The sequence below is a fragment of the Panthera uncia genome, assembly GCF_023721935.1.
Source record: "Panthera uncia isolate 11264 chromosome A1 unlocalized genomic scaffold, Puncia_PCG_1.0 HiC_scaffold_17, whole genome shotgun sequence".
In the NCBI taxonomy this organism is placed as follows: Eukaryota; Metazoa; Chordata; class Mammalia; order Carnivora; family Felidae; genus Panthera; species Panthera uncia.
The window spans coordinates 27,848,078-27,869,896 of NW_026057577.1; the positions used below are offsets into that span (position 1 = coordinate 27,848,078).

Here is a 21,819-nt window from a genome sequence, read left to right on the forward strand (position 1 = left end):
AAAATCATATCCCTCCTCTCCCCCACGCCCCACCAAAAATAGGCGTGGATTTTTATTCCATGTCTTGAACAGAAACAGTAGTAGTGAAAGGTGTTTTTTTTAATAAAACAATTATTTTTTTAATTACAGTAAATATTCATAACAAAATTTATTATTTAACCATTTAAAAGTATACAGTTGAATGGCATTAAGTACATTTTCTTTTTTTGTTGTTTTGTTTTGTTTTGTTTTGTTTTGAAGTACATTTTCATTATTGTGCCACCATCCCCACCATTGATCTTACAAATAGGAGATCTTTTTATTTGTGCTCTTCTCTATCTGCACTGCTACTAACCTTGCCTCAGTGTTGCTTTGGAAATAGTCTGCAAGTTTCAGAATGCTTTAATCCAGTGTATTTTTCAGGATAAATGCCTGTGGCTGCTAAATGATAATACCTATTCTCTTAGGAAAATGGGAAATAACTCCAGATATTTTATTCCTTCACATTATCAACCTGGTTCTAATCTTTCATTCAAATTTTAAAATAATGTTGTTCTTTAAGAGGTGTGAAGCAATCATTTTTTTAACTTATTTTTTTTAATGTTTATTTATTTTTGAGAGAGAGAGACAGAGTGTGAGTGGGGGAGGTGCAGAGAGAGAGAGAAACACAGAATCCAAACCGGGTTCCAGCCTCTGAGCTGTCAGCACAGAGCCTGATCATGACCTGAACCAGAGTCAGACGCTTAACTGACTGAGTCACCCTGGACTCAATCTTTTTTTTTTTTTTTTTTTTTGCAGTGGAAAGATTATATGAAATATGTAGCCAAAAAGAAAAAAAAAAAGATATCAAAAGATAAAGATCCACAACCTGTCCACTAGATAGATACTGAAATCTGTTGGTCAAACCATTTGCCAAATGGAGTTCTCTATTATCATTGTAATAAAAAGAAAAAATGATTGAGTGAAACAACTGGTAATAAAACATATGTAACATCTTAAGTAAAGTATCAAATAACACTTGTATAAGGCTGACACGTCTTCAAACAACTCAGCTATTAGTGTCACTCATAACCAGTTAGTTACCACAGTAGCTTCTTTGGGTTTCTGTTTATTTTTGTGCTCTGATTGGCTGGCTATAGATTGGAGGTTCCTAAAACCCTCTCTTTGGGTTCAATTTATTTGCTACAGAGCAGCTTACAGAACTCAGAGAAACATTTTATTTACTTGATTGCTGGTTTTTTATAAAAGGATATAACTCAGGAACAGCCAAATGGAAGAGATGTGCAGGGCAAGGTATGGAGAAGGCAAAGGGCATGAAGCTTCTGCAGCTTCCATGTTCTGAGTGTTCCACTCCTCCCAGATCTCCATGTGGGCACCAATCCAGATGCTCTCCGAAGGACCCCATCCTTTTGAGTTTTTATGAAGGCTTATTTACATAGTCATGATTGCTTAGCTTATTGGCGGTTGGTGACTGTATCGTCCTCTAGGTCCTCTCCCCTCCCTGAAGGATGTTGGTGGGGTAGGGGTTGAACTTAAAGTTCCAGCTTTCTAATCACATGGTTGGATCCTCTGGTAACCAGCCCCCATCCTTAGGTTACCTAGGTTCTTGCCAAAAGTCACTCCATCAACATAGCAAGAGACACCTTTGTGACTCTCACCACTTAGGAAATTCTAAGAGTTTAGGAGCTCTCTGCCAGAAATGGGTAAAGATCAAGTATATATTCTTATCATAAATCACAGTATCACATCTAAACCTTTAGATTTACTCTCTGCCAGTCTGATAAGTGACAGGGATAAAATGAAAATATATAAACGATTTTGATAAAGTTTTCTCTTCTAGGTCTTTCCATTCATACCTTCCATGGGAACTTCTTTGTTCGGTCAACAGACTTACTGTCTTTGCCTAATGTAAACCCAGATGCTGGGTATGCAGTACAGATGTCAGTGGAAGAGAGTCTTACTGACACTCAGTTGGTTTCCTTTCAGTCTGCACTCTTGTATACATCCAGCAAAGGTAAGGTGGGGTGTTTTGAGTGGGGGGAGGTGTGGATTGTTGTTGTTGTTTTTGTGGCAAAGGCATATAACATGAGATCTATGTTTTAAGAGATTTTTAGGTCTACAATCCAGTATTGTTAACTATAAATACAATGTGTTACAGCAAAGGGAAATTTTTAAAATTTGGTCACATATTCATTGGCTTAGAATAATCTCCCTTACTTTTGGAGGTACTCATTTCTCTTAAACCAAAAGAATATATTTCTGATCTTAAGAGATTTGTTGCTATCCTTGGTAAAGCCAAGATGTGTGATTTTTATTTTCCTTAACCAATCGTATTTAACAGATATTTATTGAGAGTCTACTTAGTGTAAGGCTTACTGTTTAGAAAAAATCTTGGTATTTCCACGTTGCTTTTCAGAAAGATGTTACCAATCTGTGGTCTTACCAAGTGCCCTTTTCATTTTAGCCTTTGTGTGTGTGTGTGGTGTGTGTGTGTTTAGTTATTGTTGCTGATATGATAGGCTAAACATTATATGTTTTCTTTTGGCTATCATTATTCTGGTCTAGAATAGAAAATCTAAACAGTGTTACCCTTTATTGCAGATAGTTCTTCTTTCTAAAAGTAATTTGTATGAGCTCCTTATATGTACCTGTTCATTGGTCTTCATGTGTCCATATAGGCTGTAATATGGATATCATCTCTAGTTTTTTTATTTGTTCTTTTACTTTAGTGTTCCAGATCTTGCTGATTAGAAAATTTTTAAAAATTAGCTTGATATTTGATGCTTCCCAAAAGGTTTTCATTTTTATTTCTGTATTTATTGATTTTTATTATTGTGGGTAATAATTACCAAAAAAAAATATATTAGTCGATTTCTTTTAAATTTTTTTCTGTGGTTAAAGAGGAAAGTATAAGATTTCTCTAGGCTTTAAATATCAAAACAGACTCTAGAATACATGTGGAAGGTAGTGTTTTTTAAGTTTATTTTTGGGAGAGAGAGAGAGAGAGAGAGCATGAGCAAAAATGAAGGGGGGACAGAGAATCTGAAGTGGGCTCTGCACTGGCAGAGAGGAACCTGCTTGGGATTCTCTCTCTCTCTCTCTCTCTCTCTCTCTCTCTCTGCCCCTTCCCCACTTGTGCTCTCTCTCTCAAAATAAATAAACTTAAAAAAAAAAAAGAAAGAAAGTAACTAAAAGGTTTAGAAAAGAAATTTTTAAGAAGCGAACATGTTACCATAATTTATGGTTCCTTTTCAGTAATAACTGGAACAAAAAGAATTTTATAGTCAAAAAATGAAAGAAATAAAAGTTAATAGAGTTTTTACTCATTAAGGCTTTGAAACTATTTCTGCTTATTAAATAATCTTTTTGGTTCTAAATTGAAAAGAAGTGATTTTTCCAAGAGACTTGCATACAAGTTTTTAAATATAAGTTGTCCCTTACTGTCATTTATATGTTTTCCCCAAAGGTGAAAGAAGAATTCGTGTTCATACTTTGTGTTTGCCTGTAGTTTCAACTCTGAATGAAGTGTTTCTTGGAGCTGATGTTCAAGCAATTGCAGGGTTATTGGCCAATATGGGTAAGAATTGTTATCACCTATTGTAAATACTTCACAGATAATAACATTAGAAAAATCTGGAGAGTTTTATTTTGCTTTAAATTTTTTCTTAAATTTACCTTTAGAGAGAGAGAGTGAGCGTAAGTGGTGGAGAGTGACAGAGGGAGAGAGAGAGAATCCCAAGCAGGCCCCACAGTCAGCAGGGAGCCCTGTGCAGCGCTCATCTCATGACCCTGGGGTCATGACTTGAGTCAAAATCAGCATTCAGATGCTGAACCGACTAAGCCACCCAGGCACCCCTTATTTTTCTTGAAATAATTAGCTTTAGGGGCATCTGTGTGGCTCAGTCAGTTAAGTGTCCGACTTCGGCTCAGGTCATGATCTCCTGCCTAGTGACTTTAAGCCCTACGTCAGGCTCTGTGCTGACAACTTAGAGTCTGGAGCCTGCTTGGGATTCTGTGCCTCCCTCTCTTTCTGCCCCTTCCCTGCTCATGCTCTTTGTCTCTCTCTCAAAAATAAATAAACATTAAAAAATAAATACTTAACTTTAAAGGTTTCATTGTTTTGGATTCTATGTATGCCTCCTAAGTAACTACTTGAATGAAAGGAACTTTTTTTTTCTTTTATTTAAGCAGCTTTATTAAGATATAATTTATGTGCCATATCGCTTAACCTATTTTAAGTCTGTAACTCTATTATCTATGATATATTTACTGAATTGTATGGCCATCACCTCAATCTAATTTTAGAACATTTTTATCCCAAAAAGAACCTCATGCCCATCAGCAGTATGGCTGATAATCCTCTTTTTATCCCTCACCAGCTTTAGGCAACTACTAAACTGCTTCCTGTTTTATAATCTGCTTGTGGTGAATTTAAATAACCATATTTTACTAAATGTTCAATACTAAAGGTTAATAGCTTTCTTATGAGGTCTGTAACTTGGATTGCAAGAGACAGTGAAGTTATGTAAAGATCATTATTCTTGGAGTCATGGAATTTGAGATTGAAAACCAGTTTACTTTTCACACATAAGTTTGCATTCTTGGCCAGATCACCTGAGCTAGAATTTATTTATTCATACCTTCAGTTCTTTACTTCTGTCTCAGACATAGTTTAGTTGCCTCCTTGATTTTTTGTTGTTGTTTTTGCTTTTTTTCTCCTTGAGGAAAGATGTCGTTTGGTCCATTTACTTCAAACTCAAATCTGTCTATGATAAGGGTGATTACTTTTTTTTTTAATTTCCTATTGGTAAATTCTTTTTTTTTTTTTTTAAGTTTATTTTGAGAGAGAGAGAGTGAGCACGCATGAGCAAGGGAAGGGCAGAGAGAGAGGGAGAGAGAATCCCAAGCAGGCTCCACACCATTATCAAGGAGCCCATCTTACGGTTCTAGCTCATGAACCGTGAGATCATGACCTGAGCCAAAATCAAGAATTGTATGCTTAACTGATTGAGCCACCCAGGTGCCCCAGCAAATTTTTTCTTTAACGAAGCCTGATGAAGGCCAACCCCATTTTAGTTAGTCTCATATGCTGTTGAAAGTTAAAGATTGTGGGGGCGCCTGGGTGGCTCATTCGGTTGGGCATCCGACTTCAGCTCAGGTCATGATCTCGCGGTCCATGAGTTGGAGCCCCGCGTCGGGTTCTGGGCTGATGGCTCGGAGCCTGGAGCCTGCTTCCGATTCTGTGTCTCCCTCCCTCTCTGCCCCTCCCCCGTTCATGCTCTGTCTCTCTCTGTCTCAAAAATAAATAAACGTTAAAAAAAAAAAAAAAAAAGTTAAAAGATTGTGACCTAAGAATTTGAGGGTCATTGCCTTTATATTTTGTTCAACTAATACTTTTTACTAACAGTATGACCAGTATTATCTTTATTATCATCAGCAAGAACTATATATTAGGTGGTATTTGTAGGTTTGAAAAAATCTGCACAATGGTTTGCTTCACAAAAAGTATTGGTTTTGTTACTAAATTTGGTTGATAGCATTATGGACATTTTTTCACATTTTATAAATTTTTTTAAAAAAATTTATAAATTTTTTTCACATTTGATAAAGATTTTATCAAAATCTTTAAAATCAGGATGTCTTCAATTGAAGTCTTAAGAGTTAACTGTTGATCAGGTGACAGTGGTCTTTATTCTTTCTTGGCTATATACAAATTTGGTTATAGCAGTTAATAACATCACTTTATTGATTGTATTTTAATGTTTATTTTTGAGAGAGAGGGAGAGAGGCCAGGAGTGGGGAGGGGCAGAGAGAGAGAGAGAGGTAGAGAAAGAATCCCAAGCAGGCTCTCTGCTGTCAGGGCAGAGCCCGATGTGGGGCTTGAACCCACGAACCGTGAGATCATGATCTGAGCCAAAGTTGGACGCTTAACCAATTGAGCCACCCAGACACCCCAGTATTGATTGTATTTTTGATATCACATGAATTGAGGTGTTTTTTTTTAAGCTTATTTATTTTGAGGGAGAGAGAGCTCAAGGAGTAGGGGGAGAGAGAGAGAGGGAAAGAGAGGATCCCAAGCAGGCTCCATGCCATCAGCACAGAGCCCCACGCAGGGCTCAATCTTAAGAACCGTGAGATCATGACATAAGCCGAAATCAGGAGTCAGATGCTTAACCGACTGATCCACCCAGGTGCCCCAACATAAATTTAGTTAGTTAGTTAGTTAGTTAATTAATTTATTATTTTTTAATGTTTATTTACTTAATTTTGAGAGAGACAGAGTGTAAGTAGGGTAAGGGCAGAGAAAAAGGGAAACACAGAATCCAAAGCAGGCTCCAGGCCCCAAGCTAACAGCACAGAACCTCATGCAGGTTTCAGACACAGGGACCACAAGATCATGACTTGAGCTGAAGTTGGACGCTCAACCGACTGAGCCACCCACATGCCCCTTAACTTTTTTTAATGTTTATTTTTGAGACAGAGAGAGAGAGAGAGCCAGAACATGAGCAGGGGAGGGGCAGAGAGAGAGAGAGGGAGGCCCAGAATCTGAAGCATACTTCAAGCTGTCAGCACAGAGCCTGATGCAGGGCTCAAACTCACAGCCGTGAGATCATGACCTGAGCCGAAGTCGGATATTTAACTGACTGAGCCACCCAGGTGCCCCATGAATTTAGTTTAGTTGTAGTTTAAGAACTCTCTAAAACAATTATGTGCTTTTAGTGTTTAAATTTTTCTTCAGGGGAAAAATTTTTTTTCCAGTATGCTGAAATGCATGTAAACAGAGTGGCATGACAGGTGATGAGAGGCATCTAAGTAGCTAAGAGCTCTTGCAATAAATATAGGGTAAAATTCTCTGTGAAGAAAGCATGTGCTTTAGTTGCAGACTTTTTTCTTTTTCTGTAGTAGGTAAATAAAATGGTGGATTACTACTAATAACATCTTAGATTTGGGGTACCTGGGTGGCTCACTTGGTTGAGTTTGTAACCCTTGATCTCCAGGTTATGAGTTCAAGCCCCACATTGTGAGTAGAACTTATTTAGAAAGAATATTTCAAAATAACATCTTAGATTGAACAAAGAACAGTTTTGCCATTTTACAGGTAAGGAAACATACTCATGAGGGTTAGATTCTTTGCCATTTTGTCTTACAGTTAGGAAATAGAGAAGCATTTCAGCCAACTTTGATTTGACTCTTCAGACGATGTGCTTTGAGCTACTATGCTTGTCTCCTTGTGTATGTGATACATTGGAGAGGGAATTTGTATAATAAAAAAAAAAAAAACATCTCTTCTTTCTGTAACAGTGGGATAGAAATGGGATAGCTAAACTTCTATCTTCTCTCTTGTTTGTTCCTGCCTTCCATCTGTTAGCTGTTGACAGGTCTGTGACTGCCAGTCTGAGTGATGCTCGGGATGCCCTAGTGAATGCCGTCATAGACTCTCTTTCAGCTTATCGTTCTTCAGTCCTAAGTAACCAGCAGCCTGGACTCATGGTTCCTTTTTCTTTGCGGCTTTTCCCACTCTTTGTGTTGGCTCTCCTTAAACAGGTAAGAGAGTTAAACCCAGAAACTAACACAATAATGTCATTAGCCCAAGTTTTTATCCTGTGAACCACTAAACATTGTATGTATAACTTTAAGCCAGTTAAGTTTTCTAAGCACAGGGATCCTGGCTTTTATTGGAACCTTGAAAAAATTTGTAACCCAAAAAAGTTTAAAAATACTGATTTAAAGGGTGTGCCTTATTTGTAAGAGATGTTCACAAGGTATTCACTTAAGTTATCAAAGATGTAAGTGATGTAAGTAATGATCAGTTTTCCGAAACAATCTTTTATTGCTAGAGCAAGAAGTCACACATGAAACTCTTCTTTTGGCTTTTTCTTGCTCCCTACAGTATCTCAGCCACATACTACTAAATCTTAGCTATGCCTTCTCATACCTGTGCCATGGGCTGCATTGCACTTTCCTCTTACTGTGTTTGAGCTCAAATGTTATCTCTCTAGCAGTTGCCTTTCCTTCTATGGTCCTGTAGAGTTTTTCATTTGATATTGTTATTTAGTGATCTCCCCTGCCTGCCCTTTACCCATACCACTGGCTCCCCCTGCCCCGCTCTCCAAAAAAGAAAGGAAACTCTGGGCTGGTGGAGGAGACTTATTTTTCCAGGGTACAAAATCCAATGTCCAAGCTTATGTACTTCCTGTAACTTTCCCTTGTAAGTTTTATTAAAAAGCTCATGTTAATAAATCACTTAGGGTTACATCCCAGATTTCAAAACTGATCAAAACTACTGTGGATCTTGTCAATTTGTATACTTTTCTGAACTCCAGGATCTACCTGTCTGGTGTATGTCATCTCTTCTTAGGTGAGAAGGGTAACCCACTTACCCTAATAGGATGGCTTTTGGATCAGCTTCTAGTTTCTTTAACTCAAATTATGCATTTCTACTTCTGAATATAATGTAAATACATAGAAATTACATAAATACTTAAATTTTAACATTTAAAAATCTGAGCTTTTCCCTCTTCAGGTCTTTCCTTAATGCTGTCCTTTCGCTGAGGCCTGCCTTCCCTTACCTCCCCATTTAGTGTGCAACACTCTGTTACCATTCTAACCTACATTCTTTATCTGTCTTCCCTCCCTTATTTTTCCTCTAAAGCATTTAACACTGACATATCAGTATTTTGCTTATTTATTATTTACTCTTCTCTTACTAGGATTTTTTAGTTATAAGGACAGGGATTTTTATCTTTTTTGAAAAGTTTACCACTTTGTTTCAGCACTTAGAACAACAGTTCTTAGTACATAACAGGCTCTCAGTAGTTATTGAATCAATAAATGAAATTTCCTTCTTCCATTTCCCATAATATTCTTTTTTCTTTCTTAGTGACTATCAACATACTAATTTAAAAAATCTTGAGGCGCCTGGCTGGCTTAGTTGGCGGAGTATGCAACTCTTGGTCTCATGGATATGAGCCCCACAGTGGACACAGAGCTTACTTTAAAAAATCTTAAGAGCCTTGGAGTGCCTAGGCTGGCTCGATCAGTAGAGCATGTGACTTTTGATCTTGGGGTTGTGAGTTGAAGACACACTTTGGGTGTAGAGATTACTTAAACAACAACAACAACAAAAAGCCTTAAGAGCCTTTCTGATCTTCAGCTTCCTTTGTTTATAGTTAGTACACTTGTTTTAAGGCATAATCTCATTGCTCCTAGCTCTCTGCCTCTTTCTACTACTTTCCATCAATAGGAATGCTTAAAACCTTTTTTTTTTTTTTAAACATTTTATTTTTTTTAAGTAATGGCTACACCCAATTTGGGGCTTGAAATTAGAATCCTGAGATCAAGAGTTGCATGCTCCTACTGACTGAGTCAGCCAGGTACCCCAGGAATGCTTAAAACTTTACCTCGAAACTTTTAGTATTCTCTATGAAGCTAATAGATCAGTTACAATTCACTACAATAAAAACCAGTTACAACTCAGCAGTTCTTCCTGCCCATGGATCATGTCCCCGTGCTTTAATAAAATCACCTGTGGGAAAAAACAAAAACAAAAAACAGTTAAAACTCATTACTTATTAACTTTATTTTGCTAAGTAACTGTCCTCATTTGCATTATTGTATTATTATTTTTCCTAATTGATTTGTAAGCTTTATTGTATTGTTTATATAACTGAAGGAGAAACAAGGATAGTTAACCACCATTAGTCATCACCCAGCATTTATAAAACACAGGTCTTTGGTCCTTCATTTGTGTTTTCATTTTTTCATCTGCAATATAACCTTACCCTTCTCATGGTATTATTTAGATTTTTATGTCACCATCATTCTATGGTAGAGTGTTTAGATCCATTTCACTGATTAGGAAACAGAGAGATCCAGTGACTTTGCCATGGTCAGGTAATTAATTTCTTCCAGGTGGGGCTATAACCACAATTTAATAGATTTGCGTGACTTCTTAAAAGATACTTTTAGGGGCGCCAGGGTGGCTCAGTCGGTTAAGCGTCCGACTTCAGCTCAGGTCACGATCTCACGGTCTGTGAGTCCGTGAGTTCGAGCCCCGCATCGGGCTCTGGGCTGATGGCTCAGAGCCTGGAGCCTGCTTCCGATTCTGTGTCTCCCGCTCTCTCTGCCCCTCCCCGTTCATACTCTGTCTCTCTCTGTCTCAAAAATAAATAAACGTTAAAAAAAAAAATTAAAAAAGATACTTTTAAAAGAATAATTAACAGTAAATTTGCTAATTCTGTCTGAAGATACTCTTTTAACATCTGAGTTGGAAAGCTTTGTTTATATTTGTTGTTAAATACCCATTTTTTGGATGGGGGGTGGTTTCTTGTTACAGAAATCGTTTCAGACTGGGACAAACGCACGTCTAGATGAACGCATTTTTGCCATGTGTCAAGTGAAAAATCAGCCATTGGTCTACCTTATGCTCACAACTCATCCCAGTTTGTATAGAGTTGACAATCTTTCAGATGAGGTAAGATTGATTACTTTTTTAGTGGCTTTTTCTTGGAGGTTTATAAGCCTAATTATATTGAGTCCATTGTAGAAATGAGGAAAGTTTTTATTCCTTCGCTAAGTCTTTGTAAGGAAATTTTGGTTTGGGGAAGCTCATGAGATAGTATCTCTTTTCTTACTAAATTATTATTTAAGATATTGAAGTAATAAATTTCCTTAAGTTTGTTTAAGACAAATCTGTAAAGGGGCATCAGGGTGGCTCAAGTCGGTTAAGTGTCAAACTTCAGCTCAGGTCAGGATCTTGCGGTTCCTTACTTCAAGTCCCATGTCGGGCTCTGTGCTGACAGTTTGAAGCCTGGAGTGTGCTTCAGATTCTGTGTCTGTGTCTCCCTCTCTCTCTGTTCGCTGTCTCCCCCTCCCCCCTCTCCACCTCCTGCTCTATCTCTCAAAAATAAATAAACATTAAAAATTAAAAAAAAAAAAAGACAAATCTCTAAAGCGAATCTTCTAAATGTAAAGCCTATCTAATTTACTTATTTAAACAAATTGATCTGAAGGGAGTGTCCTGAGGGCAAAATTATATCTGAAAACCCCAGGTCAGTGTTTAGTGCAGCAATATTATTGATTTAAAAAATATTTAAGTTGTAACATTATTTGTCCTTTTTTTTCCCCTTTCTTTCTTTTGAAGTTCCCACTGAGATATTATTATTTACCTGAGTTAAAGTCAGATGCATGAAAATATCAAATCATAATCTTTCTTTCTAAAATTGTGATCGGGGCGCCTGGGTGGCGCAGTCGATTAAGCGTCCGACTTCAGCCAGGTCACGATCTCGCGGTCTGTGAGTTCGAGCCCCGCGTCAGGCTCTGGGCTGATGACTCGGAGCCTGGAGCCTGTTTCCGATTCTGTGTCTCCCTCTCTCTCTGCCCCTCCCCCGTTCATGCTCTGTCTCTCTCTGTCCCAAAAATAAATAAAAAACGTTGAAAAAAAAATTAAAAAAATAAATAAATAAAATTGTGATCAAGTTAGGATATATATATGTACACACACACACACACACATATACATATGTATATACATGTATATATATATGTATATGTGTGTGTGTGTGTGTGTGTATAGGAAGCAATATTTTGGTTAAAAACCTTTCAAAGCTTAAAGAATTTACGATCTTGCATATATAAAGGACAAATTGCATATGAAATTTGAGGAGTCTTTGCATTGCCTCATTCTTTTATATGGGCCTTTACTTAGAAGACTAGAAAACAGAGCCACTGATAGCTTCTTTTCTTTCCCACCAGAAAAAAGTCAAGATTATTTTTTTCTTTCATATTTGAAAACCTCTAGAAATTTCTAAAAAGCTGTATTGAGGCAGTGCATGGTCTTTCTCCTGCTTTTCACATGCCCTAAGGCAAGAAGTCTTAAGGTAATATGGTTAATAGTCCCTGTTAGAATTAAAGCCTCATGGCTAGAGGGGAAATACCTCTTGGTAGGTCAGTATTTTATTTACTTCCTCCTTCTAAGGTTTAATCAAGTACCTAGATTAAATGGTTAAAAATTTTTGGGTCAAAAATTAAGTTATGAATATTTAAAGGTGTGTTTGTGTTTTCAGATAACAGTATGTCTATTAGAAATGAGAAACTTCCATTTCTGGCCTTAATAAATAAAAGATATGTCAAACTGAAAAGAACTATTAAGATATCATTTGCATTGGGCTTTTAATCCTCCCTCATTATGTACACATGACTTAAGCCACACAATCAGCCATTATTATTAACTAATTATACATAGATATTAGTTGCATTTATTGTATTTTATAATAGTTAAAATCAGAAGTTAATTTGGTTTTATTGGAATTCACAATGGGGTTTTTTTAGATAAGTGATAAATATTTCTTCATCTTCTTTATATTTAAATACGAATAACTGATTTACCTAAGTAAGTTTCAAAGTCTTGGAATTAACATTGGAATTAAAATTTTAATTGTGACTCCAGATTACCATGTCAACAAAAATTTTTGGAATTCAAAGGTTTGGTCAGAGGCCAGGGAAAGCTTTAGTGTTAAACACTTTACAAACCAGGAGATGCAGCCTTCCAAACAGAAGTACACTCTGAAGGAGGAAGGATTTCAGCTCAGGGTTACGTAGGCACAAACTGCAAGTTCTGGGTTCTTATTAGGAGTTGGTCAGACTGAGGTCCCAAACTGCGACTTCAGGAGCAGGTTGACAAGCAGGATACAATTTAGTGTTTCTGGTAGCAGCTTCAGGATATGGCAGCTGCTGGAGGGTGTGATAACATTTGTGGCAGGGTCAGCAAATTTTCCTGAATTTTATGTGGGCTTGTCAACTCAGGCTGTGTTGACTAGTTTTGTTCCTCAATGATCATTTGGCCTGATAAAAATTTTAGCTTTTCTGGGATGCTTGGGTGGCTCATTCGGTTAAGTGTCTGATTCTTGGTTTTGTGTGCTCTCTCTCCCTCAAAATAAATAAACTTTAATAAAACAAAATAAAATTTTAGCTATTCTCCTTTGACATGAAGGAACCCATCTTGTCTGTTAGCCGTTGTCTAATTATTGGGGTATTTTGTTCTCAATTATTATTTAGTAAAAGCTTTAACTTTTGGGGGCACCTGGGGTGCTCATTTGGTTAAGCATCTGACGTCGGCTCAGATCATGATCTCATGGCTCTAGAGTTCAAGCCCCGTATGGGGCTCTGTGCTGCCAGCTCAGAGCCTGGAGCCCGCTTGGGATTCTGTGTCTCTTTCTCTGCCCCTCCTCTGCTCGTTCTCTCTCTCTCTCTCTTTCAAAAATAAATAAATGGTAAAAAAATAGTCTTTTAAATAATAAAAAATAAAAGCTTTAACTTTTCTGTCTAATTTCTCAGGGAGCACTCAACATCAATGATCGCACCATACCTCAGCCGCCTATTCTTCAGCTTTCCGTGGAGAAGCTGAGCAGGGATGGAGCTTTCCTCATGGATGCAGGCTCTGTGAGTTAGTCTGACTGATCTGGATCATTCCCTCCATGTACTAGTACACATTCATTCCCTGTAATATCTTCTTTTTGGGGGCAGATTATATGCTATTTAATCTCTATTTTTGTGTGAGCCACATTCTCCCTTCATAGCCTCTTTTCATGCCAACCATAAAATGTCTCATCATGCTTAAAACTGATTATTATTAGTTCATTTGAAGTCAGTACAATTTCACTAACCATATTTATTATTTTGATCTTTTAAATCATACTCAGTGCTGGGAGTGCCTGGGTGGCTCAGTCGGTTGAGCCTCCAACGCTTGGTTTTGGCTCAGGTCATGATCTCACAGTTCCCTGAGTTCCAGCCCCACATCTGGCTCTGTGCTGACTACAGAGTCTGCTTAGGATTCTCTGTCTCCCTCTCTCTCTGTCCCTCCCCTGCTCATGCTCTCTTGCTCTCAAAATATATAAATAAACTTAAAAAAAAACACAAAAGTATACTCAGTGGTAAAGGTTAGTCAGCAGCAGACTGTTAAATGCACATCTCAAAATAATTTTCTTCCTGTCCCCAGGTATTGATGCTTTGGGTTGGAAAAAATTGTGGACAAAATTTTCTCAGCCGAGTTCTAGGAGTTCAAAACTATGCATTAATTCCACCAACTATGGTAAGAATTTATTAGAGTGATTATAGTAGACTTAAAGGGCATTTCAAATGTGGCAAAATCATGAACATCCCATTTTAAATCAAAGTTTTTCCAGAAAATAAAATGCTGCCACAGATTATGTTTCCCTTCTAATTGGGAACATAAAATAGTCATTTTATGTTTTAAAGACATTCTTTGGATTATTTTGCATCAATGACTTAGTTGTTCTTATGTGTCTATGACAATAGACTATTTTAGGAAGAAAGTAATGAATTTAGTTAATGCCCCCCCCCCCCAAAAAAAAGAAATAGTTTTCTAGAATTAGTGTTAATGTTGTAGTTTTTGTGTTTTTGTGTTTTTGGCAAGTGATTTCATTGATCTATGACAAGGTCCTTTTAACTGCTGCTTTAGAGTAAGAACTGATCTAATTGCCACACAAGCAAATAACTTGTGATCAGTGTCAGTTGGATTAATATTTACTATTGAAGAAAATAACAATAAACTCTGTCAATAGCTCTGTCACCTTGGACAAGTCACTAACAGCCTTATCTGTAAAGTAAGAATATTGTTGCCTATAGAGGAGTAACTGAAATGATCCATGAGAAAGCATTTGTTAAGCTATAAAGCATTTGGATAAGTTTCAGTTTTAAAGTTAGAATTAATCATAACATGGTATTATTTAGTGTCATATTTTTCAGACCCTACTATCTGTTTGTCCCAACTTTGGAATATGTATTTTATGTCAGTGCTTTTTCATATTTATGGGTTTAACTCCATTCACAGAAGTCATCGGGAGATTCATGTATTTAAAAGACCTGTCTGGGGCGCCTAGGTGGCTCAGTCAGTTAAGTGTCTGACGTCGGCTCAGGTCATGATCTTGAGGTTTGAGAATTTGAGCGCCACATTGGGTTCTGTGCTGATAGCACGGAGCCTGCTTCAAATCTTCTGCCCCCCTTTCTCTCTGCCCCTCCCCTGTTGCGCTCTCTCTCAAAAATAAATAAACATTAAAAAAAATAAAAGATAATATCTCTCAGAATTAATGCTGGGATAAGCTCTAGCTTTCAGGCTTTAAATAAAATTACTGCTCTGGTTGATTAGGCATTTTAGGTAATGAAGAGATAAGAAATTGGGGCACCTGGGTGGCACAATTAAAAAAAAAAAGAAAAAACATTGACAAAAAAAGAAATTTTCATATTTGTAATAACTCCTGAATGAATCAATTAATTCTAGATGCCATAATAAAATGAAGAGAGGACGTAGGATGTTCTTCTGGATCAGGGCTCAATAAAGTGTGCCGAAGAGGGCCTGCCACCTGTTCTTGTTTTACTGGAACATAGCTATGTCCATTCACTTATGTATGGTCTGTGGCTACTTAGTGGAACATTGGTAGGGTTGTGTATTGCAAAAGAGACCAAATGACCTGCAAGCCAAAAGTATTTATTGTCTGACCCTTTAAGAAGTTTGTGTACCCCTAGGGGAGCCTGGGTGCTCAGTCAGTTAAGCATCCAATTCAGCTCAGGTCATGATCTCACGGTTTGTGAGTTAAAGCCCCACATCAGACTCTGTGCTGACAGCTCAGAACCTGGAGCCTGCTTTGGATTTTGTGTGTACCTCTCTCTCTGCCCCTCCCCAGTTTAGACTCTGTCTCTCTCTCTCAAAAAATAAACAAACATTAAAAAAAGTTTGCGGAATCAGAAAAGACCCCAAATAGCAAAAACAATCTTCGAAAAGAAAACCAAAGCAGGAAGCATCACAATCCCGGACTTCAAGCTGTATTAGAAAGCTGTAATCATCAAGACAGTATGGTACTGGCACAAAAACAGACCCTCAGATCAATGGAACAGAATAGAGAACCCAGAAATGGACCCACAAACGTATGGCCAACTCATCTTTGACAAAGCAGGAAAGAATATCCAATGGAATAAAGACAGTCTCTTCAGCAAGTGGTGCTGGGAAAACTGGACAGCGACATGCAGAAAAATGAACCTGGGCCATTTCCTTACACCATACACAAAAATAAACTCAAAATGGATGAAAGAACTAAATGTAAGGCAGGAAGCCATCAAAATCCTCGAGGAGAAAGCAGGCAAAAACCTCTTTGACCTCGGCCTCAGCAACTTCTTACTCAACACATCTCTGGAGGCAAGGGAAACAAAAGCAAACATGAACTATTGGGACCTCATCAAAATAAAAAGCTCCTACACCACAAAGGAAACAATCAGCAAAACGAAAAAGCAACTGACGGAATGGGAAAAGATATTTGCAAACAACATTATTAGATAAAGGGTTAGTATCCAACATCCGTAAAGAACTTCTCAAACTCAACACCCAAAAAACAAATAATCGAGTGAAGAAATGGGCAAAAGACATGAATAGACACTTCTCCAAAGAAGACATCCAGATGGCCAACCGACACGTGAAAAAATGCTCAACATCACTCATCATTTTGAAATACAAATCAAAACCACAATGAGATACCACCTCACACCTGTCAGAATGGCTAACATCAACAACTCAGGCAACAACAGATGTTGGCGAGGATGAGGAGAAAGAGGATCTCTTTGCATTGTTGGTGGCAATGCAAGCCGATGCAGCCACTCTGGAAAACAGTATGGAGTTTCCTCAAAAAATTAAAATTAGAACTACCCTACAACCTAGCAATTGCACTACTAGGTATGTATCCAAGAGATACAGGTATGCTGTTTCGAAGGGGCACATGCACCCCAAGGTTTATAGCAGCACTATCGACAATAGCCAAAGTATGGAAAGATCCCAAATGTCCATGGATGGATGAATGGATAAAGAAGATGTGGTATATCTATACAATGGAGTATTACTCGGCAATCAAAAAGAATGAAATCTTGCCATTTGCAACTACGTGGATGGAACTAGAGGGTATTATGCTAAGCGAAATTAGAGAAAGACAACTATCATATGACTTCACTCATATGAAGACTTTAAGAGACAAAACAGATGAACATAAGGGAAGGGAAGCAAAAATAATATAAAAACAGGGAGGGGGACAAAACATAAAAGATTCTTAAATATGGAGAACAAACAGAGGGCTACTGGAGGGGTTGTGGGAGGGGGGATGGGCTAAATGGATAAGGGGCATTAAGGAATCTACTCCTGAAATCATTGTTGCACTATATGCTAACTCACTTGGATGTAAATTTTAAAAAAATAAATGAGAATACAAAAAAGAAAAAAAAAAGAAGTTTGCCTAGCTCCTACTAGAAAATTGTGGTATACACACTCCCAGACCCCTTCCCTGAGACTTCCTAAATCAATATGTGCCATTCAGCACAGGTGATTCATATACATGATAAACTTTGAGATGCATTAGATATATGACTCAAGTAAACTGTATATTGCTGATTTTTGTTTAATAGACAGACCTTCCGGAGCTTGATACACCAGAATCTGCCAGAATAATAGCATTCATCTCTTGGCTTAGAGAGCAGAGACCATTTTTCCCCATACTTTATGTGATAAGGTAAGTTGAATTTTTCATTTACTAATAGTGAAACAATGTGTTTAGCTTTGCAAGGACCTGTCTTGAATCATAGTTAAATGTGACCTATTGCTTATGCAAACCCTTTAGAAAAGAAAAAGAATTTTCAATAAATATTACTAAATTATGCTTTATATCCAGTTACTAGTAAAAGTATGTTAAGAGGCACCTGGGTGTTTCAGTTGGTTAAGTTGGTTAAGTGTCTGACTTCAGCTCAGGTCACGATCTTAGGACCTGAATCCTGAGCTCAGGCTCGTGCGTTCGAGCCCCACATTGGGCTCTCTGCCCCTCCCCCACTCGTGCTCTCACTCTTTAAAATAAATATATTTTTTTTAAAAAGTATGTTAAAAGCCTCACGACAAATCCACTGTTTATTTTACTATTACATTTTATCTAATGTATATATTTTTGTCTTTTATTCCTAAGGGATGAGAGTCCAATGAAAGCAAACTTCCTTCAAAACATGGTAGAAGACAGAACAGAATCTGCATTATCATATTATGAATTCCTCTTGCATATACAACAACAAGTAAATAAATGAACAAATGAAGATATTTGACTTATTTTTAAGGAAATTCATGATAATGCCAAACACCTGAGAATGTGTAATACCTTCCTTTTCTATTAGGTTTGTGGACTAATGTGATGATTATATGTTCTCACTGTGATTTCAACCAACTATAGCAAAATAAAGGACCACAGCAGAGAATCAAACATGCAACTCTGACATACTGTATTTTTCAAATCAAAATATATCTACGTATATTTGATTGGATACTTTTTTCCTTTGCTGCCAATAATGTTTGAGTTGTTGTGGATTGAAATAAGATGAGACAATATTGCAGAGGTAAAGTAAATTTTGTAAAATAAAGACTTCTGTGTTTCAAATACATTTTTCTCATTTTTTCCTGAAATTTTGGCTGCTACATTTAAAATTTCACAAGACTAAGTGTTGCAGGGACATTATAAATCCATTGATAATGATCTTTTTAACATCAAAAAAATTTTTCAGAAGTAAATACTACATAGAACTAGAACCCATCCCCACACCTGTTTTGTTTTGTTTTTTTTTAAAGGAAGAAAAAGGATCATCATGTTAAGTAAAACTAGAGTGAACTAACTCCAGTCTAGTTTGAGAAAAAAATATGAAATAATACAGTCAGGCTTTAAAATCTGTCAGTATTCTCTATGCTTGAAGAACAAAGTCACTTTGAGGTGAAATCTATAATTAAGTGGTTTTCCGATTTGACTGCAGAAGACTTGGGTGGACACACTATCCTATTCTGCAGTGAAAAGAATCAGCTGTCTTCATAAATACACTGAAACTGACAATGATAATAGGGAGATGAGAAACTTTGGTTGTCTTGATCCTTTAAGTAGGCTTTGTTTGGTACATTTCTGCTCTGATGTATAATAGAAGTGTTATATTGGTGAAATGATGAATTAAAAGAAATTAAAGGTTTTTAAAAATTCTGTCTCAAATGCTTAAGTAACATTTTTCTAAGGAGTTTAATTAAATTGGAAGCCGCTCGTAAGATATTTATTCTTGGATATTAAAACTTATTAAAAGCATGAATGCTGCTGTTTGATTTGGTGGATATTAAGATTACACAAATTCACTACATTGAAGTTATGGTAGAAACTTGATTTCTCAACATGCTCAAGAGACTGCTTTTTTGATTGAGCCAGAGAAATATTATAGTCAAAACCATTAAGTGAATTTTGTTTACAAATAGGTAAATTATACATTTGTATATTTAAAGTGCTGTGATAGGATGTCTTTAAAAGATTTGGCCCATTTTTCACTGATTCACCTTGTCTTGTATGAACCTCTTAAAGTAAAAGTTCTTCATGTGTAATACTTGATGAAAAGATTTTTGTTTCTTTGTTTTAATGGGTTAGAAAAATGTGTTTACAATCTTGGTCTCATGATCACCAATGAAATAGTAACTTTCAGGTTTACATCAGTATGAGCTGACTTTAACTCAGTTAAAGGGATAGGGAAGAAGCAGGTCCCCATTAGAGTATATACTACGGCTTGCCTGCTGGATCAGAGTAATTGGGTTTTATAAAAATATCCTCTCCCTTAAGCAGTATTAAGGTTTATCTTCAATATGCAAGTGGTACATTGAACTGGAAATTTTCTTAAAAACTGCTTCATGTATTAGGAAGCAAGTGTCATGTTGTAGCAAATTATGATAAATTTATATTTTCCCCTCTTTTCAAGAAACAGAGTCATCCTTGTGCACTGATGTTTCTTAAAATAACTAAAATTCTCTTCTTAATGTGAATTGTAAATGTTGATATTTGTAGGTCCTTTCTTAAGAGTAGTGAAGAATCTTCCAGAGGGAAAAGTTTGTGCTTCTAGGGACAGTAATCTTCCTTGTGCCTCACTTCATCCCTAAGTGGGTATGACTTGTTATTGCCACATGCTTTGTTAGTATATTTCACAAATTTACTTTTTAAATTTTACTTTAAAAATTATTTTAGATAGTGTGTAATATGTGCAATCCAGAATAATTTTATAATAGGCAGGTCATAAAAACATAACTTTAGTTAAGATTCACAATATTTGTTCTCTGGATAATGAGGGAATGAATGAGCCTTTTGGAGATATTGATTTTAAGCAATTATTTTTTGCTGTACTGAATGTGTTTGATTTTTTTTTTTTTTTTTGGCAGTAGAGCAGTACCTGCTATCTCATCTTGTATTACTTTTTGATGTAAAGCAACTAATATTTACACTATGCCATATTTTTTTTATTGTAGTTGTAAATTATGAAAGATCCTTGAATTTTCTACAGATCTACAACTACTAAAGTAACAGACAAGGGCAATCTTGGTATTTAAATCTGAGCATGGCAATTCTACCACAAAAAGTACTCTATTTTTCTAATTTCTAGGATTTTTAAAATAACATTTCTGTACATGACATACTAATATTCGCTCAAGCTGTACCATTTTAGTTTGCATATATTTCATTGTTTTAATTTAATGTAATGTATTGAGTCTAACAGACTGTTTTACAATAATTAGAATTAAAGATTTATTTCTTCTAATTAAAGATGCATAACAGCTATTATCTAGGGGACCATCAAATGTGATTTCAAGATTTTGTTAACTATTTCAAATAAAATCCTTCTATAGAAATTTTAATTTTGTAAAGTAGTGTATAATATTGTAACATTAAATTCTTGTTCTCAAATTCACATATGTATTGATCTTCAATGTGCTGTGTTAAATCTTGCATCTCTTAAATATTAGAGACAAGATTTGTCTTCCTTTTTACAGTTTGTAATTTTCACTGTTTTATTCCTGTAAAAAAAAAAAGTCATTTGTAACCCATGCAAATAATCATTTGAAATGTGCTAACTTATCAATTTGGCTATTCAATAAAGTTATTGAAAAAGCTTATATATAGTGACTCGTCATTTAAAGGGATATGGATAACTTGCCAGTTACTGAATTGTGTTATGTTGTACCCCCAAGTCATTGGAAGGCTATGGCTGAAAGTGGTTTGAATCTAATCTGGTGTTACAGTGGTCATAAGCCAGGGGCAGCCAACAGGTGTCTCAGTTGGTTAAGTGACCAACCTCAGCTCAGGTCGTGAGAGCCTGGAGCCTGTTTCCAATTCTGTGTCCCACTCTATTTCTGCCCCTCCCCTGCTTGCTCTGTCTCTGTCTCTCTCAAAAATAAATAAAAACTAAAAAAGAAATTATAGAGTGGTCATAAACTTAATTCTTTTTTTTTTTTAACGTTTATTTATTTTTTTTGAGACAGAGAGAGACAGAGCATGAACGGGGGAGGGTCAGAGAGAGAGGGAGACACAGAATCTGAAACAGGCTCCAGGCTCTGAGCTGTCAGCACAGAGCCCGACGCGGGGCTCAAACTCACGGAGTGCAAGATCATGACCTGAGCCGAAGTTGGCTGCTCAACCAACTGAGCCACCCAGGCGCCCCATAAACTTAATTCTTGATGCTCACTCTTCATAGATTTAAAGTTGGTGTTGTTTTTTTTTTTAATTCTTGACAGGTTTCAAGTACTACTCCATTGACTTCTGGATCCTTTGGTTATCAGTAAAATGCCCACTGTCAGTCTAATTGTTACTTTGAAGATAGTGTTAGCTTTCATGATTTTTCTTTTATCCTTAATATTCCTCAGTTTGGCTACTCTGAGTGTATTGTTTATCTTGCTAATTTTTCAGAGCACATTTTAATTTGAAAATCTTTGTATATCTTGATTTATGAAAAATTCTCTAT

General features: G+C 36.6%; 1 protein-coding gene across 1 annotated transcript in view; it reads left to right on the plus strand.

Moving 5' to 3' along the window:
* Positions 1–21,265, plus strand: part of SEC24A (SEC24 homolog A, COPII coat complex component) — a 71,498-nt gene extending 50,233 nt beyond the window's left edge. The window contains exons 16-23 of the mRNA XM_049649200.1: positions 1,820–1,993; positions 3,446–3,556; positions 7,349–7,524; positions 10,316–10,453; positions 13,315–13,419; positions 13,976–14,068; positions 17,440–17,543; positions 17,988–21,265. Of these exons, the coding sequence (XP_049505157.1) occupies positions 1,820–1,993; positions 3,446–3,556; positions 7,349–7,524; positions 10,316–10,453; positions 13,315–13,419; positions 13,976–14,068; positions 17,440–17,543; positions 17,988–18,102 (1,016 nt within the window). The 3' untranslated portion in view covers positions 18,103–21,265. The remainder of the gene's footprint in view (positions 1–1,819; positions 1,994–3,445; positions 3,557–7,348; positions 7,525–10,315; positions 10,454–13,314; positions 13,420–13,975; positions 14,069–17,439; positions 17,544–17,987) is intronic.
* The last annotated feature ends 554 nt before the right edge of the window (positions 21,266–21,819 follow it).